Source organism: Leptodactylus fuscus, chromosome 7 (genome assembly GCF_031893055.1).
Source record: "Leptodactylus fuscus isolate aLepFus1 chromosome 7, aLepFus1.hap2, whole genome shotgun sequence".
In the NCBI taxonomy this organism is placed as follows: Eukaryota; Metazoa; Chordata; class Amphibia; order Anura; family Leptodactylidae; genus Leptodactylus; species Leptodactylus fuscus.
Genome location: NC_134271.1, coordinates 121,467,774 through 121,495,103, shown reverse-complemented (window position 1 = coordinate 121,495,103; position 27,330 = coordinate 121,467,774). Strand labels below are relative to the sequence as shown.

The 27,330-nt window shown below is 41.0% G+C and overlaps 1 protein-coding gene across 1 annotated transcript; it reads left to right on the top strand.

Annotated features, from left to right (window-relative positions):
• Positions 1 to 1,274: 1,274 nt before the first annotated feature.
• Positions 1,275 to 25,015, top strand: PLEKHD1 (pleckstrin homology and coiled-coil domain containing D1). The gene is made up of 13 exons (XM_075283001.1): positions 1,275 to 1,543; positions 1,664 to 1,757; positions 3,553 to 3,642; positions 6,358 to 6,434; positions 9,900 to 9,991; positions 12,307 to 12,359; positions 13,859 to 13,953; positions 14,866 to 14,959; positions 17,884 to 18,056; positions 20,608 to 20,740; positions 21,459 to 21,603; positions 22,433 to 22,576; positions 24,699 to 25,015. Exons 1-13 carry the CDS (start codon positions 1,395 to 1,397, stop codon positions 24,854 to 24,856), a joined length of 1,497 nt encoding a protein of 498 aa, XP_075139102.1. The 5' UTR covers positions 1,275 to 1,394; the 3' UTR covers positions 24,857 to 25,015.
• Positions 25,016 to 27,330: the final 2,315 nt, after the last annotated feature.

Here is a 27,330-nt window from a genome sequence, read left to right as displayed (position 1 = left end):
ATATAGGAACAAATTACAATCAATCTAAAAATGGCCATACACTTAGCTCAAAGTTGGGCAAACCTGCAGACTGTATTGTTGTGCCCTACATTGGATTAATGGGGTTACCACAATATAGTAATGGGGATGTCTTTGTGAATTGATGGGTATAGGATGCACAGTTTATGGGGGTTGTCAGGAGTAAAAACATGATATTAGGACTCTGAACATCATGTCCATGTTGGTGGTGTTTGTGTCTAGTACACAGGATGCAGTATTGTGGACACGTGGCCTGCAGTGACTTTCTTTGCATCCCCAAGGGACAATGACAGCGCATCTTTAAAGATTAATGACGTGCTGCCAGAACATCAGGCTGAGGTAGAGTCACTGCAAACCTGGCCCATTGGACTGGCAGTAAAATAACAAGGGGCTTGGTACAGACGTGCCGGCAGCATTGTGGTGACATCTGCCTCCATCAGTCACACTGGCAGCACAGACACATAGGGTGGTGTCCCAGCAGTGGTGCAGCCTCCTTTTGTTTCCCTATATACTACATCTATATCTCAGTTTTTATTCACTACAAACTGGGAGTTTTTATTGCATGCTATGGTGATACAATCTGGATTACAGAGAATAGAAAGTTCACGCTATGGGGCACATCTTGGCTTTGTACGCCATTGAATGCGCAGTCTGATTTTTATTGGCAAAGCCTTAGAATACTTCTGCAAACTTCTTAATACAAAGCCTATTATTGTGCAAGACATGAGGGTGTATAAACATACAGTACGCGCCTTGTGCTAGGCTGCTAGGTCAGATTACAGAAATTATTTCAGGTTTTCATCTAATCCAAGCCTTACCCCTCGCTGAGGGGATTTCTTAAATATGTAATACCTTTCTAACACACTGCTGCTTTATGGGTTAATCTTACTGACAAGTGGAGTAAATGAGGAACACAGAAGAGATTGCAATAACTGGGATGGTGACCGTGTGTATGTGAAGACAGGGACTGACTCTCCCCCTTCGGACTGGTTGCTGGCTCCTGGCTTTTTGTGTCATTAGACAGATGATCGGAGATGACCATGAACTTTCATTTACTGAGGCATGTATTGACTCAGCAGAGCAGCTATTGATTGAAAGTGGAACCTTCCCATCACCCTCCTCTGTCCCGTCCCCTCCCTCCAGTTCACCATCCCAATTATTCTTCTATTATATAATAACACCCACAGCGCCCTCGCCTCTAGCCTTCGTTTTTAACTCCATTTCATCCTTCCTTTCATTCTGTCAATTCTCATTCTCCCTCCCTTTACTTTGCCCTCCCTCCCTTTCTTTCTCCTCTCTCCCCCCCTTCCCCACAGCCAGTCCATAACATCCGATTGTCCTTTGGCAGCCTTAGTTAGGACCACGCCTGGAAGAAGATGTTCACCTCTAAATCAAGCTCCGTTTCTCCATCTCCATCCATGGAACAGACGGATACGGATAATCTGGATATCAGAACCAAGGTGCAGCTTCAGGGTGTCTTGTGGAAAAGACCTTTTGGGAGACAGTCAGCGAAATGGTCCCGGAGGTAAGAGAAGTTCTAAGACAAAGGCTGCTGCTAAGATAGAACATTTCTATATAGTCTTATTTTAATGAAGTTTTGGCACCGGATCAGTACAGTTAGACGCCTCTTTTCTACTCGTTACAGGTTTTTTATAATAAAGGACAGCTTTCTGTTATATTATGCAGAGAATGAACGACGGAACTTTGAAAGCAACAGATATTTTAATATACACCCAAAGGTAAGGGTTGCCAGATAGAAACCTCCTTGGTTTATCATCAGAAATAATAGTCCTTCATGTCATTGCATGATTGACATAGTGAAGGTCTGACACTTTGGATTGACAACTTCCATATACAAAAGTATATTAAAGTCTCACGCTCTCACTTGTAAATCTCTATATATTGGTGAATGGCACAACATAATAAGATAGAATAGTAATGGAAGATGCAACTGTGTTTCCTATCTGTTACTTGTGCCTAGGAAGGTGGAGGATGCGGGGCTTGGGGATATATTGTTTTCCTATTCTTGATTCAGAATTTTTATGTAAAAGCTATTTAACCCCTTCCTACATTGCAGGAAGAATCCCTTTACCTCATTGTGGTGTACATGTATATGATGGGGCACATAAGCTGTGCCCAGGTGATCAACTATTGTGATTTACGGCCATCCTCCAGCACTAACAATAGGGATTGGAGAAAACTCTCTATGCAGGCTGTTAACCCTTTCAGTAGTGTGATAAATGCACATTGTGGTGCTAACAAAAGGAGGAGGGTCCCTTTGTTGTGTCACCTACATTGAAGAGTTGGGATGTCTGTTAGCCTGGGGTCTAAAAGAGCTGTTTAATATAAGCTTGTGTTGGTCCGCATCTTAGGTATGCCCTTAAAGATTGCTGTGATTTTTACATTATAGTAAAAAAAAATGTAATTGTCACTGACTTTTGAACAAACTTTACCTAAATAAATAGTAATTACCATAATAGTGCAGGTTGATTAGAAGAAATTTGATAATATCTGCTTATTTCTGCTCTTAGAATGCTCTTTCCCTCTTATCCTGATCCTTGTGAAACTGTCTCTCATTCCAAATCTCTGCTAAATCTGTCTCACCAGTCCACTTGCCTATACCCATCTATGGGAGGGGGGGGGGGAGAGCTGCAGAGACACAAGTTTAGTGTGATGCTGAAGCTATATAGGGCTTTCTGTCAGAACCAAAGTACTTTAATCACATCAGCACTTCTTTATATACAGTATATCATGTCAGTACTTCTATACGGTATATATCAAGTCAGTACTTCTCAATATATGTCCTGCATGGAGTTGTTTTTGATTGAGTGAGAGAAGGCTTTGGAAGTGATTCTCCTCTGCTTACTATGTACAGTGTATGGTAGCTAGTAGAGATGGGTAAATCAGTTCACAACAAATCAGATTCAACCAGAATATTCCAAATTGTTCAGTTTTTCCAAACAATTTGGAATTCATCTCAGACAAACTAAAATGGCTGCTGATAAATATTATACTCTCGTGTCATGACATTCGCCATGTCCATGCCATGACTGCGGGCTCCTGATGTCACAGAAGAGCGCCTGACGCTGTGAGGAGGAAAACACAAGGATGCCCAGAAGAGGTAACAGATGGAGAGTATAAATGTTCAGACCAAACCGGGGGTTCACTTTGTCTGAACACAGGATGCAACAAATCTTCTGGGGTTCTCTCATCTTTAGTAGCTGGTCTTCACTCACCTCCTCAGGGAGAACTGCAAACTACAAGTAGAAGGGAAAACTTCTAAATAATGCAGAATACAAGTTATATAATGGCCGGAAACTGAGTTACATCTTATGTATATACTATGTACTATCAGCTTATGCAAAGTCTGTTTACAGGTAAATAAATGCTAAAGTTTCTTAATATAATAAGTATAAGTGTCCTATATACATATTATTGGCAGAACGTTATGATCAGAATAAATGTGGATGTTTTCATTAGTATAACATATGATTCTAGTTCTTTTTACATGTGTAGCGTGTGGTCTTTCCTTAGGGAGTGATACCGCTAAGTGGCTGCAGGGTGGATGCTAAAGAAGAACCCGGGATGCCCTATGCCATCAAGATCTCACATGAAGATTTCCATGTATGTACAGCCTATTATTATAACTGTGGAATAGTCGTATCTGCTATTGTTCTAGGGTCAGTAGTGCTATCTCAGTAAGGCTCTGTTCACGTCATGGTTTTCATACACATTTGGTATATATGGTGGGAAAAATCCCAGCACATGTGCTGAATTTATCCACAAGCCCACTTCACCTACAACAGAGGCAAAAAGAGAGCCATCCTTCCCATTGGACTTGTATACATTACTATGCCTTTAGTCACTGAATAGAAAAGCGTATGCATATTTTTATGTAGAAGCATCGTGTAAGCCTATGAGCGACCCATGCTATATAGTGGCCTACCAGAGCCAGCGGCAGAGACTTCCATGGAAGGTGTACATCAGGAATAGGGATGAGCGAGTAGTATTCAATCGAGTAGGTATTCGATCGAATACTACGATATTCAAAATATTCGTTTTTGATCGAATACTACTAGCTATTCGCAGTAAATATTCGATTCAGAACCAGCGTTGATTGGCCAAATGCTGTACACTGGCCAATCAACGCTGGTCAATGCATTCCTATGAGAAAAAGTCAGTTCCCTTGTAACCGCAAGCTGCCAGCTCTCCCGACTAGCAAGGACGAGCCTTCTGCAGAACCTGCGTTGATTTGCCGCAGGCTCGTCTTTGCTAGTCGGGAGAGCTGGCAGCTTGCGGTTACGAGGGAACTGACTTTTTATCAGCGCAACTGCAAGCGCTGTGCAGTTAAAGCGCACGGACCCCATAGACTATAATGGGGTCCGTGCGCTTTAACTGCACAGCGCTCCTCCTAAACACTCTTCTCCTGCTACTCGTGGACTTGGTCACTCTCCTTTAGTTGAATAGTGGTTTCCCCTGAAACAAAATTTTTTTCCCATAGACTATAATGGGATTTGATATTCGATCGAGTAGTCGAATATTGAGGCTCTACTCGAAACGAATATCGAATCTCGAATATTTCACTGTTTTCTCATCTCTAGTCAGGAAGCTTTCCTGATCTGTACTTTTGATATCAGTCTGAGTCTTACCAGCACTTAGATCATCCGTAAGTAGTTGTCCTTTATTCCTTCATGTTAGTAGCAAGACACAGGGATAAAAACAACCTCATCATGCAGGATACATCTGCGTAAAGGTTTCAGATGACAAGTACTCTTATTCATAGCATGCTATAAATAAGGATAATGTAAGCAGATGTATCCTGTGCATTGCATCTATGGTGGTGCGGAGCAATGTAGTACTGATGCAGGTTATAATAGGTATGAGAACTGAATCAGTAACAAAGGTACTGGAGTGTTAAACCTCCTTAAAACATTAGGGTAAAAGTTTTTGTGCAAAAATGTATGATCTTTTTCCCAGCTCCAAGCTGGTGTAAATTTGACTTTCCAGCATAAGATACGCCAGATGTGTCTAATGTATTAAGAGGAATATACCAAATAATGACTCCAGGGGAGTGTATGAGGACTGGTCTATGTAACTTCAGTCTTGATGCACTTGATCCATTAGCTTTATCTTGTTGTTTGTGCAGTTAGTCTATTTGCCAGCCCAGTAGTGTCTACATTACATCTTTATGCGCACGTTGATAGGAGCTAGTTGAAACCATTCACTTATATTACTGCCAGGTTTGCCTCTTGTACTTCTTCACTAAAGATTTATTACTGTAAGTCCACAAAGAAGACAAGTAGCAGAATCAGATGTACATGATGGAGACAGAGATATAAAAAATGGGGACCAATTGTGCAGGTTTACATATGTACCCTTCTCTTTGTAGGACGCCCCTCTCAGAATGACCTGCTGTAGTCATAAAAGCTGGCTGTATACTTTAGATACCTGCTGCTCATTCAACCCTCTTGATCCTTCCATACACTTGCAAACTTGGCTCGGCTGAGCATGCAAGTATTCTCAATTAAAAGAGGCAATAAGTCACTAGTCGACACTCCGGATAATGACTTATCTTCCTTGACAAATAAAATGATCAGATACATTAAATTCCAATGTACCCATCACTTATTTCCTTTGACATCTACTGTCATGGTGGAGTCAGGAACCCCTCTTAGCCTCTATTCATATGAATGATGTTTATGGCCATGTGAAGGCTTTTTTTTTTTTTTAATGGCCGTCACACAGATGCAATAAAATCAGTTCATGTGAATGGGGCTATTCATATGACTGATTTTTTTAATTGTCTGTTTTAAAGGACCATCAAAAATAGGACCTTTTCTTGGTCCCAGTTTCATAGGTCCCTCAATAGACTTAAATCTATGAGGGATCTGTTAAAATTTGTGTCCCATGGATGCAAAAATGTCCCTTTTTCATGAACATTTTGCCCCTTGTTCGTATGCATAGAGGCTAATACATCAGACGGCGGCCAATTTGTACAATGTATGGCCACCATATATTTTTGGTAACAACAGTGGGTCATAGAGATGAGCGAACACTGTTCGGATCAGCCGATCCGAACAGCACACTCCCATAGAAATGAATGGAAGCACCCGTGACGCTGACTTTTCTGGCGTCCGGCCGGCGTCACAGGTGCTTCCATTCATTTCTATGGGAGCGTGCTGTTCGGATCGGCTGATCCGAACAGTGTTCGCTCATCTGGGTCATGCTTTATATTTGGAACTTTCAGCCCTCATGAGGATAATGTTCACAGCTTATACTAGAATATCTGGTTCCCTGTTCTGCCTCCAAGCACTGCAGCTCTCTCATTCTACTCTGCAGGGGAACATACTGCTGGCAGCAGAGTCTGAGATTGAGCAAAGTCAGTGGCTGGAAATGCTGCATGAATCTGGCAAAGTGTAAGTCTTACAATATTTCTGCTTTCCTCCTGCCAAAAAAAAAGAAAAAAAACTGAGCAAGTTATATAAAATAATAAAAAAAAATCTAACTATTTTATTCCCCACAAGAGAGTTTGCAATCCCATCAGTTATGAACATAACACACATCAGAATTTTCTTATCAGATCAGATCATTTTGGATCCAGTGCATTTGTTTCTTTTTTCTGTACTGTTTACATAGGGACCATTGTTGTCATAAGAAAGGTATGGTCAGCTACAGCGAGTGAGTAAATCCAGACTATTGTGGTCATGTAACCCCCACCCCATAATTCAGAAAATGGTTTGCTGCTATAGTACCTGTTTTCAGAAAAAGAAAAACTCATGCCCATAGGTAATAGAATCACTGTATATCACCATAGGTAATAGTATCACTCTATAACACCGTAGGAAATAGAATCACTGTATATCACCGTAGGCAATAGTATCACTGTATATCACTGTAGGTAATAGAATCACTGTATATCACCGTAGTCAATAGAATCACTGTATATCACCGTAGACAATAGAATCACTGTATATCACCATAGGCAATAGAATCCCTGTATATCACCGTAGACAATAGAATCCCTGTATATCACCATAGGCAATAGAATCCCTGTATATCACCGTAGACAATAGAATCACTGTATATCACCGTGGGTAATAGAATCACTGTATATCACCATAGGTAATAGTATCACTCTATAACACCGTAGGAAATAGAATCACTGTATATCACCGTAGGCAATAGTATCACTGTATATCACTGTAGGTAATAGAATCACTGTATATCACCGTAGTCAATAGAATCACTGTATATCACCGTAGACAATAGAATCACTGTATATCACCATAGGCAATAGAATCCCTGTATATCACCGTAGACAATAGAATCACTGTATATCACCATAGGCAATAGAATCCCTGTATATCACCGTAGACAATAGAATCACTGTATATCACCGTGGGTAATAGAATCACTGTATATCACCATAGGTAATAGTATCACTCTATAACACCGTAGGAAATAGAATCACTGTATATCACCGTAGGCAATAGTATCACTGTATATCACTGTAGGTAATAGAATCACTGTATATCACCGTAGTCAATAGAATCACTGTATATCACCGTAGACAATAGAATCACTGTATATCACCGTAGACAATAGAATCACTGTATATCACCATAGGCAATAGAATCCCTGTATATCACCGTAGACAATAGAATCACTGTATATCACCATAGGCAATAGAATCCCTGTATATCACCGTAGACAATAGAATCACTGTATATCACCGTGGGTAATAGAATCACTGTATATCACCATAGGTAATAGTATCACTCTATAACACCGTAGGAAATAGAATCACTGTATATCACCGTAGGCAATAGTATCACTGTATATCACTGTAGGTAATAGAATCACTGTATATCACCGTAGTCAATAGAATCACTGTATATCACCGTAGACAATAGAATCACTGTATATCACCGTAGACAATAGAATCACTGTATATTACCATAGTCAATAGAATCCCTGTATATCACCGTAGACAATAGAATCACTGTATATCACCGTGGGTAATAGAATCACTGTATATCACCTTAGACAATAGAATCACTGTAAATCACCGTAGGTAATAGAATCACTGTATATCACCGTAGACAATACAATCACTGTACAGTATATCACCGTAGACAATAGAATCACTGTATATCACCGTAGTCAATAGAATCACTGTATATCACCGTAGACAATACAATCACTGTATATCACCGTAGACAATACAATCACTGTACAGTATATCACCGTAGACAATAGAATCACTGTATATCACCGTAGGTAATAGAATCACTGTATATCACCGTAGTCAATAGAATCACTGTATATCACCGTAGACAATAGAATCACTGTATATCACCGTAGACTTTATGCGTCTCCTGGTTTGACCCTCTAAAGATATTGATTAAAGTAAAATGGAAACATTTGTCATTTCCAGAATGAAGGGCTCTATAGAGAGTATAAACCCCTTTGGTACTGCTCAGAGATTTATGTTACTGGAAATCTGACAACCTTCTAATAAGTAGACTGTCCTTATCCGTCTGGTACTTACAATACAGGGCTCTTGTTACTATAGGATAAACTAGTAACAATAGGAAAGGATCTACAATCACTATTGATCTGAATGGTGACTATTCATCTGATGTGTTTGCATTGCAATTCCTCATTGTTCTTCAGATTTGTGTTTGCCATTAGTGAATGGAAATATGTGAGTCAACAATAGTGCGACAAACTGTATAGAAATACATGCCACTTTGTGTTGTGGCTTTTACAATGATGGATATTGTAGTTTCAGGATTCCAATCATTGTAGAAAAATTACCATATAACTGCTTTTGCATGCAGTGCCACATGTAAATACTGCTGTAAAAAAAAAATAGAATTTTTGTGATGTATCAGTAAACACCCCATATAAATATGTGTATATAGTATATAATATTCATGGGAATATGAGAATATCAGCTGGACATAGTAAAGGCTCTTTAAGGTTCTCAATGTAAACAGTATATCCATTCACTGACAGTAAGCAGAGGTCATAAAAGCGGTGAAACATGGTTTTAGAAAGCTCTAGAAAGTAATTCTAGCGAATCCCATTCACTATGCAGGGACTGTAAAACACCACAATTTTTATACCCTAAGAAAACGCAGCACAAACTATATATAAATTGTTGCAGAAAAAAAAAGCGTAACATTTTTTTCTGCAGCGATTTTTGGCAATGTTTCGCTTTGTGGGGGTCTTAGCCTAAGTAAGGATGAATTAGAAAATCGGATAAATAAAGATATAGTGGGGGTGAGTTTGCCCGAGTCCGTTGTCCAGAGGATAAGTTACAGATCAGTGGACGTTCAACCACTTGGACCCCCACTGATCAAAATGAGGGTCCTTGTAGTACGTGTAGGTGACCGTCACACGTGCACTCTCCTACTCCATTCATTTCTGTGGCATAGCTTAGCGCTATCAGCTATCTCCATCCGTCCTACTGAACTGAATGGAGCGTGAGTGTGAATGAGCAATTATCATCTTATTCAGAAAGAAGTACAAGGGTGTCCTGGTCATCACTGGGGGTCCTCGAGGTTAATAGAAGTCAGAGCTGCACTGATCTGAGACTTATCTACTCTCCTATGGATATGGGATAAGTTGCATTTATGGGAAAACAGCATTTTTAAAAAAAAAATTTTGCAGGTTAGGAAAATTAATTCAGTCCTAGATTGTTAGCTCTTTGCAGTTCCTCAACCCTTTGCATGCTGTGGCCAGGCCCAATCTTGTGTCATATCCCTGCTTAGTGTCTGTCACACCATATGATTTGTCTGATAGCAGCTTCCATGAGTGGGCAATGGCAGACAGAAAGTTCTAATTGTACTAATGCATTTTCCTATTCCTCATAGGACCTGGCAGAACGCCCAGCTTGGCGAGGCAATGATTGAGAGCCTTGAGGCTCAGGGCCTGCAGCTAGCCAAGGAGAGACAGGAGTATTTTGGTTAGTGTGCATCTCTAATAGAAGTTTTATAATGAATTTACTACACCATGTTTACAAATGACTGCTATGACAAATTCTTACACCTAGTGCACTTTATAAACAAGTTTTTAGGCTAAGGCCCCATGTAGCAGGCCATGGTGAAAGAGCACTGTGGCAGAAAGACATCATGGTTTCTGCCACAGCACTTTTTACAGATTATACTGGCGATTCTGTAGATATAATTGATATGATACGATTTCCAAAAATGCAGCAGTTTTGGAAATCGCAGCATTTCCGCTGCGGGTATTTTTCTGTAAGGTGTGGATGGGATTCTCTAGAAGGGACTGTAAAACTTTTACGCCACATGGGGCCCTGGCCTTGCTTTGTTATTTTAGCAAAGTCAATGAGATTCTGGCTAATCCCATCCGCACAGTGCAGAAAAACCGCTGCGGAAAAGTTGTATTTTGCAAAAATGCAATTTTACTTGCTGAAACATAAACATTTTCCCTATAGATTTAATATGGGAGGAAAAAACACAGAGAAAAACAGAGCAAAAATGTAATGAAAAACTTGTGTTTTTGCTGTGGTTTTTTTTATTGTTGAGGTTCACTACATTGAGCCTTATGCTTGGTTCACATCTGCATTGGTATTCCATCCGGGGGTGTCCGTTTGGGAACCCCCCAAACGGAATACCAAACACAATTGCAAGCGCTGTGCAGTAAAAGCACACAGACCCTATAGACTATAATGGGGTCCATGTGCTTGCTGCGCGCTGCCTGCACGGATCAGGCGGACAGGAAAGTAGATTGTGAACTACTTTCCTCTCCACATGTTCCCTGCGGAGATCTGGCGGCAAGCACACGGACCCCATTATAGTCTATGGGATCTGTGTGCTTTCACTGCACAACACTTGCAGTTGCATTCGGTATTACGTTTGGGGTGGTCTTCATGCAGCTTCTACCGGACGGAATACCAAAGCAGATGTGAACGAGGCCTAAGCTCAGTGTTTGATATTGAGGACCTGTCCTAAGGTCATTATCAGATTGACTGGGGTCAAACATACATTCAAGTGAAAGGGATTGAACGTCTATACCACGCACAGCCACTACACAAGGTATTTGTATTCAGTAAAGATGGTGCAGTACTTGTCTGAGCGCCACATCCTCTTCAAATAGCTGAACAAAGGAGGTGGCAGAGACAGACCCCCATTGATCTGATATTGATGACCTATTTTAAGGATAGCTCATCAATATCTAAGTGCTGAAAAAAATGCTTTACCCATTACAGACATCATGTTATTTATATACCCTGCATCCTCTGTATTTATGGTCCACTCTGGATACAATTAAATCATAGATAAGATAGAAAGATAGGAATGGACCATGCCAGTGGGAATTAAAAAAAACCTTTTCAGGCCGTGGCCCCACATTGCAAAAACATTGCGTTTTTGTAAATCACAGCACGTCAATTATACCTATGGATACGCTGGCGGTTTCGGTATAATTATAATAGGGGCAGAAAGTCTGTAGAGGAAAACTCTGCGTACTTTCTGTTAAAAATACTGCGGAAAAAAACACAATGTGTTTCCGCCACAGTCTTTTCCGCAGCATTTTTCGGCTGTGGCTCACTACGTGAGACCTTTACCCCAAAGCTCCTGTTTTTGGCAAACAATATACACACCTAAAACACACTAAGTAACTATATCCATGTGCATAGACCCTTAGGTTTCTCACGTGGGCGATGTTTACGCACAAGTTCTGTGTTTAGTTTGAGAGAACTCGCATTGAACACTGACCAATGTAAATAAATGAGGCTTTTCATATGTGCAATTTTGTGTACGGATTCTCGGTCCGTACGGAAAGAAATCACAGTATGCTTTACTTTTTTTTTCGACAAGTCTGCCCCATTCAAATCCAAGGGTCAGCGAAAAAACTCACTGCGATTGGACATCCATATTGGTCAGAAGGGTTACCGTGTCTACGTCGCCTTCCATTGTATAAGGACTTATTAGCTAAGAATTCTGGGAAAGGACTATACAAAATGGACAAACTGCAAAAAATAAAATAAAAATTGGAAAGAAAACAGAATGAAAATCATTCATTTCTGCGATTGTTGCACTCTTCTTCTTGTATCCAAGCATTGTGGTTAAACTGCAGCAAAACAAAAACATATCCAGAATGATATTGTCAGTTTTTAAATAGCTTTCAGGCCGGAAGTGTATTATTGCACATGAGGAACCATAAAACAATATAGCATTCATTACCGGCTCTCAGACCGTCACACTGTTACTGACCGGGCCACATCAGGGACTTATTTCTTATTTGTTTTCCTTGCAGATAAACTAATGGAAGAAACAGAGGAACTGTGTTCACAGCGAGAACAGAAAGAGGTGTGAAACTGTGTAAAATAAGGCTAGGTTTACATCTGTGCCAATGTCTGCATTTGGTGACTCCCTGTCAGTGACTGCTAAAAATCTCTGGATGAAAAAGAGCTGCCATGTGTCTCAGTGTCCTCCGACTCCTAGCACAAACTGCGGGGTGGCACTCTTTTAATCGGCTGCTACCTATTGGTTTATTCCAACAGCTAGTGGACGATATTTTGCTCACCAAACCCTGTCATGTCCACTCCGGTACTTGGGCCATTGCTTCTTCCTCCTCAGCATCTGCTTGCTAGACGAAGAAGCGGAGGGCAGATGTGACAGGTTTGGGGACTTGATAAATAAAATATTGTCTGCTACCTATTGGAATAATCAAATAGGTAGCGACCAAACTTGTGTGGCACCTGGGAAGGCGAATAAAAACAACAAACAGTTACACTCACCTCTCCTGGGCATCCAGCAGACCCTCATTGTCCTGTTCACACCTCTCCTGCGCCTGACGATAAGAGCCCCGGGGTCACTGCTGAGGGCCCCAATCACAGGAATCAGCGGTGACTCCCATTCACTGCATGGCATCAAACAGCGGCCTAAGGCCTCGTTCATATCTGCGTTGGTAACCCGTTCAGGAGAGTCTGCATGTGGACCCCCCCGAACGAAATACCAAACGCATTGGCAAGCGGTGTGCAGTAAAAGCATATATACTATAATGGACTATAATGGGGTCCATGTACTCTCCGTGCGCTGCCCACATGAATCAGTTGGACATGCAAGTACTTTTGATCTACTTTCATGTCCGCATGATTCAGCGGGCAGAAACGGAAAGCACACGGACCCCTTTATATTCTAAGGGGTCTGTGTGCTTTCACTGCACATCGCCTACCAGTGCGTTCAGTAGTCCATTCAGGGGGTCCACATGGGTAAGGAGGATGTATCTTATTGTGCCTATACCAGATATACCTTGACAAAGGCATATAGCCAAAATGTTGGTATTAAATAGTCTGGCGAAAAAATATGTTTTAATCTTCATGCTGGATACAACTAATGTAATAAAAAGATTTAATCATCATATCTATTTGGAGTGTCGGGAATCTTACCTTTACATATGTGGCTGTTTACGTGAAAAGGGCCCAGATCGTCGATACTAATTATAGAGAAAATAGTCCAAAACATATTTGGGTAAAAAAAATCACAATTTTGTTTTATGCAAAAATTTTATTTAAAAATATGTCAAGTTTACAAATTTGTTGAGACTTTTAAGAATTTGTACACTTTTGGTGCAGATTTCGTTACAATGATACCAAGAACTCCGTATCGACAGTGTGGGCCCTTTTCACATAAACAGCCACATATATAGGGGCTGAGGAATCCCCTCACTGGCACCCACTAAGTAAGGTTTAGCAAATGGCTAGCTTATTATACACCAGGATTTAATGGCATTTTTTTTTTAGCTAAACTGTTCTCATTTCAGCCTTCCATTTCTAACCTCTCTGTTGGCAAATATCTCTCCATAGGAGCTGGAAAAATTAAATCAGGTCCTAGAGACTGAAAAGAGTCGCTTTGAGGATCTTGTACAAGAACTAAGACTGGAGCAACAGAAGATCAAGCGGTGACGTTTCTGATTATTGCTAAACATTGCAGCTTTCTTTTGAACCGGAATCACAAACCTCTGTGATTTGTGCATATGCTACGCTATCAATTCATTTCTATGGCAGTTCCATACATAGCCAAACAGCACATGTTCAGCTACCTCTCCGTTTACAGTGACCTTGGCTCAAGGGTCCCTGACTTCCATTCTCAGGATAGGTGTGGTTCCCAAAGCTGCAGCCTACATGTAAGACATATATGGCATACACCATGGATATGCCATAAATATCTGAAATGCAAATCCCCCTTCAACCAATTCCGGATTGTCCGTTAACTGGATAGCCCACTCTTAGCCCCGCAAGCTCTTACCTGTAGGTCCTTGCGGTGTTGAGCAGCTGTACAGAATTGTGCAGCTGCAGAACTGGGGAGCCGACTGTAACTACAGCTGGAGCTCTTCTAGAGAAAGCAAGGATGGATTATTACTGTCCCTACCTTCCCATAAAAAAAAAGAAAAATAAGTAAAAATAAAACTAATATAAAAATAAAGCCCTATGCGTCACTGAAAGACGCAAGAATTATTTGAATAACCTGAATGAAAAAAGCGATAGCTCTGAAAACCGCACGTACGAAGAAATCTATCTGGTCCTGAACCAGGGAAACTGACCCGGTGCAGAAGTGGTTAATAAGAATTGCCCTGTAAATGCATTGAAGTGACATTTTAGAAAGATGCCTTCAGTCCTCCTGTGTGAGCTGCGATCTGCGCTGGTTCTCTAAATGAAGGGAATATGGCGCTCTTTTGATCACCGAGACCTCTTTGAACTATATACTGCTCAGATCACCATGTATTCCCTCATGTTCTCATTCAGTTTCCTTGTGCCTCTTACATCTTATACGCCCCACATTTCCTGTTATCTGAACAATTCTATGATCTTAGGGAGCTGGAGGTGACTGTACATTGTCTGAAAGGAGTGGGAGAAGAGAAGCAGGAACTGTGCAGCCTGACACAGAACCTGGAGAAGACTATGGAGGTAGGTCCATTCTAAAAAAAAAAAATCACATCTCATTGTCACTTCCTTCCAGTTCCATTATTATGTTACCAGCGCCACATAATAATAGTCTTAGTACAGAGAATATAAAGGTGTAGGCTCAGGATGTCACATAGTCTAGATTGGTACCTAAAATAACCTTATATTGTGCAATATATATCACTGTATAAAAACACAAACTTTTTGATGTCATTGGGCACCGCCATAAAATCTACACAAAATCCTAAAGATCAAGTTTGTTAAAGCAAAAAACACTGAAGTTTGATAAATACGGCTCTGTGCACACATGTTTTTTTCCATCAGATATAAGAGTAAGATTTCCCAACATACAGTCCTATGAAAAAGTTTGGGCACCCCTATTAATCTTAATCATTTTTAGTTCTAAATATTTTGGTATTTGCAACAGCCATTTCAGTTTGATATATCTAATAACTGATGGACACAGTAATATTTCAGGATTGAAATGAGGTTTATTGTACTAACAGAAAATGTGCAATATGCATTAAACCAAAATTTGACCGGTGCAAAAGTATGGGCACCTCAACAGAAAAGTGACATTAATATTTAGTAGATCCTCCTTTTGCAAAGTTAACAGCCTCTAGTCGCTTCCTGTAGCTTTTAATCAGTTCCTGGATCCTGGATAAAGGTATTTTGGACAAACAATTCAAGTTCAGTTGTTAGATGGTCGCCCAGCATGGACAGCCCGCTTCAAATCATCCCACAGATGTTCAATGATATTCAGGTATGGGGACTGGGATGGCCATTCCAGAACATTGTAATTGTTCCTCTGCATGAATGCCTGAGGATTTGGAGCGGTGTTTTGGATCATTGTCTTGCTGAAATATCCATCCCCGGCGTAACTTCAACTTCGTCACTGATTCTTGAACATTATTCTCAAGAATCTGCTGATACTGAGTGGAATCCATGCGACCCTCAACTTTAACAAGATTCCCGGTGCCGGCATTGGCCACACAGCCCCAAAGCATGATGGAACCTCCACCAAATTTTACAGTGGGTAGCAAGTGTTTTTCTTGGAATGCTGTTTCTTTTTGGACGCCATGCATAACGCCTTTTTTTTATAACCAAACAACTCAATCTTTGTTTCCAAAATGAAGTTGGCTTCTCCAAATGTGCTTTTGCATACCTCAGGCAACTCTATTTGTGGCGTACGTGCAGAAACGGCTTCTTTCTCATCACTCTCCCATACAGCTTCTCCTTGTGCAAAGTGCGCTGTATAGTTGACCGATGCACAGTGACACCATCTGCAGCAAGATGATGCTGCAGCTCTTTGGAGGTGGTCTGTGGATTGTCCTTGACTGTTCTCACCATTCTTCTTCTCTGCCTTTCTGATATTTTTCTTGGCCTGCCACTTCTGGGCTTAACAAGAACTGTCCCTGTGGTCTTCCATTTCCTTACTATGTTCCTCACAGTGGAAACTGACAGGTTAAATCTCTGAGACAACGTTTTGTATCCTTCCCCTGAACAACTATGTTGAACAATCTTTGTTTTCAGATCATTTGAGAGCGGGCTGTCCATGTTCGGCGACCATCAAACTTAACTGAACTTGAATTGTTTTGTAGAAAGAAATGGTCCAAAATACCTTCATCCAGGATCCGGGAACTGATTAAAAGCTACAGGAAGCAACTAGAGGCTGTTATCTTTGCAAAAGGAGGATCTACTAAATATTAATGTCACTTTTCTGTTGAGGTGCCCATATTTTTGCACCAGTCAAATTTTGGTTTAATGCATATTGCGCATTTTCTGTTAGTACAATAAACCTCATTTCAATCCTGAAATATTACTGTGTCCATCAGTTATTAGATATATCAAACTGAAATGGCTGTTGCAAACAACAAAATATTTAGAACTAAAAATGATTAAGATTAATAGGGGTGCCCAAACTTTTTCATAGGACTGTATATCTGCAACGTCCATAGTACAGACGTACAATGACATAGTTTATATTTTGGACAAAATACACAGAGCGGGTGAACCACTGTCTACTGCGCTTTTCTAAACAGTGGAAAAAAAGGCGTATATGAATTTATACTAGTCTGATGGAGGCTAAAGGACTCTTATTTATAGGTGCTAGATCATTTTAATTTTAGATCATTCATGCAGAAAAGCTGTCAGACCGGGTCCGGCCGTGAGCGCTGGTGAGCGTTTTATGCTCTCCGCCACGAAACCGTTTTTTTAAAACCGGACACAGAGTACTGCATGTTCAACTCTGTGTCCGATTTTTAAAAAACGGTTTTGCGGCGGAGAGCATAAAACGCTCACCACCGCTCACGGCCGGACATCTTTCAAACCCATTCAAATGAATGGGTTTGAAAGCGTCCTGCAGGTTTCTGTCTCCTGCCTCTGTTTTGTGCAGGAAACGGAAACCTGCAGAACGGAGAACGGGCGCAGATGTGAACGAGCCCTGAATTGCAATATACAGTATGCAAGTTGTAGGTAACAATGGGTTACACATTATTAAAGAGTTTGTCAGAGTAATTTTTCTAATGTCTATAGGTGCTGCAAATGGGGCCAACATATTTTTAAAATATGCGCTCACCTCTTCCTGATCCCCATTTCCAGCGGTGGGTGTTTCTTACAGGTCCTCCTGCTGACATCAGCAGTGATGTCATCAGTGATTTGTGGGAGGTGATTGTTGCAGCCAATCACAGGCTTCAGAGGTGACCTCTCACCGAGGTTTGTGAACAGGTGACTGCCGGGGCCATTGCTACTGACATACAGTAACTAATGAATATGCCATAAAGGACTGGTGAGGGGTATAAGTCTGACCTCTGGGGACAAATTAGATCTATTTGGTGCCCACATTCAGACCCTCATAGTAAATAATACATAAATGTTAGTCCTTTATAATGCAGTGTATATATGTTTATTACTCTGTATACTGATAGGAACTGTCTGTAGAGAAACAGAAGGCCATAGCTATATTGGAAGCCAGTCAACATCAAACGCAGGCAGCAGGCACTTGCAAGGAGACTCCTAAGCCAAGTGTGCATGGCAGCCTTCAGGAGATTGAGAACAAGATGCAGAAATTGCTAGAGGAGAAACTTTTGGCTGAAAGCAGGTACGTTTTTATAAAACATATATAAAAGTAACAAATTTGTGGTGTGATATCCCCAAAACAAATAAACCTGATGAAAGTTGTGCACATGGCTGGACATAAAGGAGGGTATGCATCTGCACAAGGTGCCTTACCATCCTGTTATGTAGGGGGCACCATTAACCTTGCAGCCTAGGGACAACAATAGTACAACACTGCATTGGCAGACATTTAGGATACCATAAGTAGTGAACAGTGCTTTATACTGCTATCCTATTAATTAATTAATATTATAAATGTGAAAGTTTGTGGGTTTATGAGTTTGGATGTTCGGATGTTTGTTCCTCAATCACGCAAAACCCGCTCTACCGATTTGGCTGAAAGTTTCCACAAACATAGTCACTACACCCGATTGCGCAATAGGCTACTTTTCGTCACAATAGCGCACATACGTTTGTGCCAGGACCCCCACAAAACCCAAACTCACACCACCATCTCTGCAATCTCACACACTTTGGACCATAGCAAGACACAAAATTCATATTGCCCTCTACAGTCTCGCCCCTAACCCCACACAATCACATATACATATACTTTACCACTTTGCCCCTCACCTTAAAGATACTCCAGGAGGCGCTCTATAACGCTCCGGAGCAGCCATGTTTGCCGACCCCCACCGCTCTGACAATCCGCGACACCGCCCACCCATGTCAATACCCCTAGGTGGTCTAATAAATGCAAAAAAAAAGTTTCACAAAAAGTGAAAAAAAAAATAAAAACAAATAAAAAGGATTAAAAATTCAAATCACCCCCCTTTCCCTAGAACACATATAAAAGTAGTTAAAAACTGTGAAACACATACATGTTAGGTATCCCCGCGTCCGAAATCGCCCGCTCTACAAAGCTATACAAATATTTTTCCTGTTCGGTAAACGCCGTAGCGGGGAAAATGGTCAAAAGTGCCAAACCGCCGTTTTTTCACTGTTTTGATTCTGATACAAATTTAAATACAAAGTGATCAAAGCAATAACATTTCCTGAAAATGGTAGAACTAAAAAATGCACCCGGTCCCGCAAAAAAAGACGCCCTATACATCCCCGTACACGCACGTATAAAAAAGTTACGGCTGTCGGAATATGACGACTTTTCAAAAAAAGATTTTTTTAACACAGTTTTGGATTTTTTTAAGGGGTCAAAATGTAAATAAAACCATATAAATTTGGTATCCCCGGCATCGTAACGAAACACACAATACAGGGGACATGTCATTTTGGTTGCACAGTGAACGCTGTAAAACCAAAGCCCATAAGAAAGTCACAGAAATGCATTTTTTCTTCAAATCCACCCCATTCTGAATTTTTTCCCTGCTTCCCAGTACATTATATAGAATAAATAATGGTGGCATCATGAAGAAAAATTTGTCTCAGGAAAAATTAAGACCTCATATGACTCTGGGAGCGGAGAAATAAAAAAAGTTATGGGGTTTAGAAGGAGGGGAGTCAAAAACGAAAAAACAAAAACAAAAAATGCCATCGGCAGGAAAGGGTTAACTTCAAATACTTCTGTCCCAAAGTCACTATGTAAAGTTTCTCACAACACCGTATATATAGCGGCTCAAATACAAACTAACTTCAACACAAAAGTCTCACGTATTCTCTGAATTACAGAAAAAACAAGATACAAAATTACATTTCATATCCCATACCTTATACACAGTACGAAAACCTTACCCACGCCTGTATATACCCACTGCTACAATCACCGCAGACGAAGTCGCGGGTACCAGCTAGTGACTTATAAATCGAAATACAATGGCCGGTGTATGGCAGAAAAAGGAGCCGCAGTCCTGTATAAGGAATCAGCAGTAACATTGTGAAGATACGTGTTCTGCAGTATGAATGATGGATGAGAGGACATGTCTTTGTGTTAGCATTTCACTCAAGATCTAGCTGCCGCAGCAAAAACGTGGTCAGGGAAAAACTGAATGATCTTCTGCTATCGATAAGATGAGATGTGTTTTTTCCTCCCTCCTCTGAAGACGCTCTGGTCACAGTTCACTACCAACACAAGCACATACGCCTGCCTTTAAATGTCAATATACTTTGTGCGTCATAGAAAATGCAGCTATAGTGTTTCATTTGTAATGTACATGTAAATGATGCTTACTGTATAGATATAAAAATTGAGACTGGCTATACATAGTACATAGCTATGACCTGACCCCTCCATACGTGGCCGGGCGTGCGTTTGTTGAGAAGGGAGAAAGCTGCTGCCAAACCCCTCTACCATCAGTTTATTCCCCTTCAGCACAAAAGGATCTTAGATGTTGAAAGCAAATGTCCTTATCTCTACCTTTCTTGACATGTCCCAGAGAATCTATGTGGAGAACAGGAGTCTTTAAGTCCTTCATCTGGTTGGTTAGGTGACCATCAACTGTGACAGCCTTGCAAAAAAATTGGTGATTTCCCTCTATGAGAAATTCCTTTTCAGGTTGTTTCAGTTTCTGAATAATAGCCTATCACTGCCTATGTATGGGAATGTGACGTTGCGTGTCATAACATTATCTTCTCCTCAGGATGAAGGAAAATGAAGAGCGATTCAGATTACTGGAGGAGGAGAGGTCTTTCTATGTCTCAGAGTCTCAGGCCCTACAGAACTCTTTAGCTGAACTCACTGTGGAGAAAGAACAAACAGAGAAAGAGTTAAAGGTGAAATATACGGATAATAAATACAATTTTCTGGAGGCCGTTTCAGCTATAACATTGGAAACCTTGAATGTATTAACCGTGCTATCTCTGAACACATAACCTTGCATAAACTGTGAATTTTGCTAAAGTAAGGGGATAAAGTGAACTTATAGACTGTAAGGAAGACACATAAGTCGAATCAGCAGTACCATGGGCATAGCTAGTTTAGGGTATGTTCACATGGAGTCATCTCCCACCTCTCACATTCATTTTAAGGGGAATCAGCAGCAATTTCCATAGTACTGCGAAGAGAGAGAGCCATAGACGGCCAAGTCTCGATTCAATCTCCGCCTGCATGAAGAAACTGGTGGCCACCAAACTGGGCCATATAGAGATTGGAGGACCCCATTGTGGAGATAGGTGGTGGCCAAAGAGATGGAACCCACATCTATCACATACTTATGGCATATCTAGCGAATATGCAATAAATGGCTGGGATGGGAATACCTCTCTTAATAATTTCTGTATTAGCTTTTTGTAGGTTTGGTATCGGATTAGGACATACTATGGTAGTTTGCCAATGTAAGTGTCATTTATTGATGTCATGTGAAGTCTTCCACATATAACAATCTGCTAGTTTCCCACAGCATTACTGTTAACAGCATCTTTCCACCAATATCTGAGACTATTCAGTACAGTAATATAGACGATAGAGACTAACATAATGTTTTGCATTCAGTTGCAGTTGAAGGTTCAGCTGGACCTTGAACGGAAGCTTCATGAAGCCGAGGAGGCTTTAAGGAGGCTTGAAGCAGGCCTGAATTCCACCATCTTAAACCAAGACAAAGAGGAAAAGATGAGGGCAGATGTCAGTCATCTGAAGAGTAAGTGTAAGGTAGACAACGCCTTGTAAACCTTAAGTCAAAAATATAAAATCGATTTCAAGATTTTACATCAATCCTCATTAAATCTGGTGTCAGGTGAAGTTATTGGAGGGTGGATAGAGGGCTGGATAGGGCACAGCTGTAGGTTTCGAACAAAGGCCATTAACCCCAAGCAGACATTTCATTTTCATCAGAACTGTAGGTCAGGGTGGGTAGAAAAATATTACAAAGCATCAAAACTATTAAAATATATAATATATTTTATACACTGTCTACCAATAATATCTGCAGTCGTGATGTACGTCACACCTTCTGCCGTTAAATAGGAAACAGCATTGGCATTACTGCATTGGCATTAGTCGCTTGCAAGATGCCACAAAGTGCAGAGTTGTCCGATTTTGAGAAAGGGGTAATTGTGGGGTACCACAGAAATGGTCAATCCTTAAGAGACATAGGAAGCGAACTGAATTACCCAAAACCAACAGTAGCCTATGTGATTACAAAGTGGAAGGCGAACGGTGATTGTCAGAATGTGCCCCGAGTCAGCAGACCCCCGAAACTGGGAGATAAAGACCGACGAGTGCTGGCCAGAGAAACCGCACCCGACCGATGCCTCACATACACCAGGAGTTTCAACCGGCAAGATTTAGAGATCAGGCTATAGGGAGATTCCATATAATAGCCTAATATGTAGGTTAAAATACAGATATTGCATATAATATAGTATGTAAATTATAGTCAAGTACAAAAGGAAAGACATTTATGATGAATAGATGAGAACGCTCAGCCAAGTTATCAGTAACCCTTGCCCTATCTGAATTCCCTGCAGAGTTTTTTGAAGAATGCATCAGGAATGCGGAGATTGAAGCAATGAAGCCTGCAATAATGAAGAATTCTGTATACGTGCCAAGAGCGGCCACCAGGCGCATTAAAAGCTGCCGCTTTCACCAACAGAGGCCAACCTTCTCTCGCTGTGAGTCAATGACTAGCATTATTTATGTGAATGAATATAAGGATTTTAATAGGAATGTCATTGATCATACAGTGATGGCGTATCCCGGCAATATGCTATCCCTTTAACTGATGGTAATACCCCCTTTAAGGCACAATTCATGCATTTCTCTTTTAAACTATTACAAGGATTGTCTGCCAACAGCAAATTAAGTTTTTATTGAACTTTCCAATATATATTCTGTATTTATTACTTAGAATTTCTACAATCTCTGCAACCAGTAATAACTCCATTGTCTATGAGACAGGAAGCCTTTATATACTGACCCGAGTAATAAGTTATTCACTATAAGAGAATAATATACTGTATGGCATGCTTATGGGGAGGCCTACTGGTATATCTTTTTTCACTTTTATCAGCTCATGGCCTCTAGAAGGATTTAGATTGAGGATTTGGATTTAGGATTTCAGTATGTAGTCCGTTCTGTGACCACTCTCTCTCTTATTTGACAGCAGCAGGCAGCGGCCCCGACAGGTGGGTGCACAGCAGGCTTTGGCAGAAAAGGGCCAACAGATTAGCCCTCTGTAACCCTTTTTGTGCCAAGACTTGAATCTGCTCACTCATCCGCTCCATTTTCATCCAGCAGATTTAACATGAAAAAGCAAACTCTGTATATGGGCATTTGCGACATTGCATTTCATATAATATCCAAAATGACCTCCTAGAATAGTAAAAGTGTCTGTATCACTTTATTATCTGTTTCCCTGGACTTGCCATACTGAGTTTATACGTATAGCATTGCCTCCAGTATTTCATCATACAGATCAGCAGATTTCAGTGTCCCAGAGACAAGGAGTTGTAATAAAATAAGAAATTATACATATCCATTTTATCCCTGCTATTCCAGCCGCCTTTCTGGTCCTTCCCGCAAGATTCTGTATACTTGGCTGTAGCCATGATGTGCCCATGTACCTGTGTTTGTATTGATGGAATTGGCAGGGATAAAATAAGTAACAACAGCTTATTTTCATAATTTATCACAATTCCTGCATTTGGGCAATTTTTAAGTTATCTTTCTTTTGATAAGTAACTAAAAGTAACTACATGTTCCTCCCATCCCAAAAAAGGGCTTGTTCAGACTAGCAATGTCCATAGTGCCCCCAAATGGCAACTTGCACATGGACCCTAGGAACTGAATGGGGCCATGTATACAAACAGTGAGGTTACTTCTTATTCTTGTTCATTTTCCCAAATCAATGCGTAGTCAGGGATAGTAGGGGATAATTCTAGGCGAGGGGTACCCACATGTGGGTCCTCAAATTGGATTTCGTGGCAGAGAGAGGAGGAGAGGGTGTCTTTTTATGTTAACATGTTGGCTGGCTGTTTTACAACGGAGAATCTGACTGTCATAGAGGGATTTCAGCTGATACTATTCATTGGAGGCATATTGGAGTCACTCTTGCTGAGATAAACCTGATAGACTTCTCTGTAGAATCCGCAGATCAGCATTCATGTTCTGAACGGCCCAGATCGAGGTAATTGTGAGATCTAAGACAAAAAGTATATACTTTTCTAAATACCTGATGCCAAGTATAACATCTCCCTCTTCTCTAGGAAGTGAATTATTTAACTTTCTCCAATGTATCTGAGATGACTTGGTCTCACCTAGACAGGTTATTAAAGTAAGTCCCAAAGAAAACAGGTATAAAGTACATTTAAAGAGGTTTTCCTACTACCAACACTTACCCCCTATTCACAGGATAAGGGATACGTGTCTGAGAATAAGGGCCCCTGAGCGTGTGAATGGAGCAGCCATATCTGTGCACAATAGTGCTCCTCTCCCATGGGATACTTGGGACCCCTTCTTGTGATCTCTAGTGGTTCCAGTGGTTAAATAGACCACTAGCAAATAGACATTTATCCACTGATCTGTGGATAGTGAAAGTGTTTATAGTGGAAAAATCCCTTGACCTGCACTTGCTGCATATCTATACAGAAGAAGTTGGTCCATTGAGCATAATATAAAGCAATGGTATTATTACTGTGGCTGCAGTAACCTCTATGACTACTGTAGGCATCTCTTCCACTTGTGTTTTATACTGCTTTTTACTGTACTTTACTCTCACACCTCCTCTTTTGGCAGTAAGACACTCGCACTCTTTCTTGATGTCTCCGGCTGAGACTGCCGACATTCAGAGCCTCAAAGAAGCTGCCAGAAACCTGACCAGAGACAAACATTTCCGGGAAACTCTCTACCAGATCATCACTCAGAAGGAGCCCTCACCAGGACATGACAAGTGACATCCATTTAGGATTAATGAACAATTTTCATGTTTTTTTTGTCACATAATGGAGTATGTTGGTGGAGCGCTTCTGTCCCTACATAAAGCCCATGGCATGTCCCTACAAATATACAATGTACAGTTTTTATGCCACTACTTAGGATTTTGTTGCAGAGCTGTCATGTACAGTAGTACGTCTGTGTCTGCACACAGGCCAATGTACAGCTCTACCCAGAGGGACATGAGGGGGGGACATAAGGTTGCAACTGGTAGATCCTTTTGTTCTCAGGGAGATAAGCTGTTTCCAGGTGAGCCTGTCACCAACTTCTTCCCGGATCCCTGTTCAGCTGGCATACACTGTTCATTCAAGCCAAGCATGCATGTGCATGAGGAAGTTGGGTGACATAGCTGTCAACTGAACAGCAATCTAAAATGTTGCTTTAGGCTACTGTAAAAAACATAGACTTCAGCAGTGTGTGTCCAAAGTGTATTCAAGGACGGTGTCCTAAGCTATACCTCCAACAGTGGTCACTATATAGGTTTACAGCAACATCCATGGCCCATAGACTCATATTGTAAAGAAACGTATACTACATTATATAGTTTTAGCAACTAGATGCCTCTGTATGGGGCAGTGCAACACTGTATGCTACTTCATATGGAAAGGTGTTTTTCCAAAGAAAACATATGCCAATGTATACCTGCCTGACAGGTAAATTGGGGGCCTATGGATATGAGTAATATATGCACAGGGAACTTTCCCTGCACGTACAGTAAGCGTGCACTATAAAACACACTGTGTAAACAGACTTGTGTAAGCAGAGATGTGTCAGAAGGTTGGACACTTGGTGCCATTTGCCATACTGTTTTTATTGCACTCTATGTTCCATTATTCTCAATAAACTGGATGGTTCTTTGGTTTCTGGATCCTCCTTATTACTGCGGGTCTCCTTGGAATGTAGGAGCATCTGCTTTCAATCCATTTACCTATGCGATGAGCTGACAATGTTCTTGTGTGTTTCCTTCTAGTATAGGGTTGCCAAGTCTTCTATTCCTCTTCCCCACATTACTGCAGTAATGAGGATATTGACTGGAATGGCGGTCATATTTGGCTGTCCACATCAGACCCATCCACATCCATCTAAATAAATATATCTGCAAAATCTTGCCAGCAATGAAATGGTGTCCAAATATTGTCATTATTTTGTCATATTTTGCTTTGTACTGTACAATGTACAATACATACCAGAAATTTCCGTAGACTTGTTTTAATAGCTGCATGTATAATAAAAATGGAACATTTTCTGGGTCAGAGAACGTTTGATGTTTTACATATATTAAAGCAACGTGTTTATAGCTGCGAGGTCAAGAAATATACCCATTGCTACATAAAAGAGAAGAAAGAAGATTCCTTGTAACTGCTTTTACTGATGGGCATTTCTTGACATCACTACCCATAGGGGCTGGTTATATCTGTCCCTGTCCTTTATAGTATTAAATATCTATTTGCTTATCTTCTTTCCATCATATAATCCTATATATACACTCACCGGCCACTTTATTAGGTACACCTGTCCAACTGCTCGTTAACACTTAATTTATAATCAGCCAATCACATGGCGGTAACTCAGTGCATTTAGGCATGTAGACATGGTCAAGACAATCTCCTGCAGTTCAAACCGAGCATCAGTATGGGGAAGAAAGGTGATTTGAGTGCCTTTGAACGTGGCATGGTTGTTGGTGCCAGAAGGGCTGGTCTGAGTATTTCAGAAACTGCTGATCTACTGGGATTTTCACGCACAACCATCTCTAGGGTTTACAGAGAATGGTCCGAAAAAGAAAAAACATCCAGTGAGCGGCAGTTCTGTGGGCGGAAATGCGTTGTTGATGCCAGAGGTCAGAGGAGAATGGCCAGACTGGTTCGAGCTGATAGAAAGGCAACAGTGACTCAAATAGCCACCCGTTACAACCAAGGTAGCCAGAAGAGCATCTCTGAACGCACAGTACGTCGAACTTTGAGGCAGATGGGCTACAGCAGCAGAAGACCACACCGGGTGCCACTCCTTTGAGCTAAGAACAGGAAACTGAGGCTACAATTTGCACAAGCTCATCGAAATTGGACAATTGAAGATTGGAAAAACGTTGCCTGGTCTGATGAGTCTCGATTTCTGCTGCGACATTCGGATGGTAGGGTCAGAATTTGGCGTCAACAACATGAAAGCATGGATCCATCCTGCCTTGTATCAACGGTTCAGGCTGGTGGTGGTGGTGTCATGGTGTGGGGAATATTTTCTTGGCACTCTTTGGGCCCCTTGGTACCAATTGAGCATCGTTGCAACGCCAAAGCCTACCTGAGTATTGTTGCTGACCATGTCCATCCCTTTATGACCACAATGTACCCAACATCTGATGGCTACTTTCAGCAGGATAACGCGCCATGTCATAAAGCTGGAATCATCTCAGACTGGTTTCTTGAACATGACAATGAGTTCA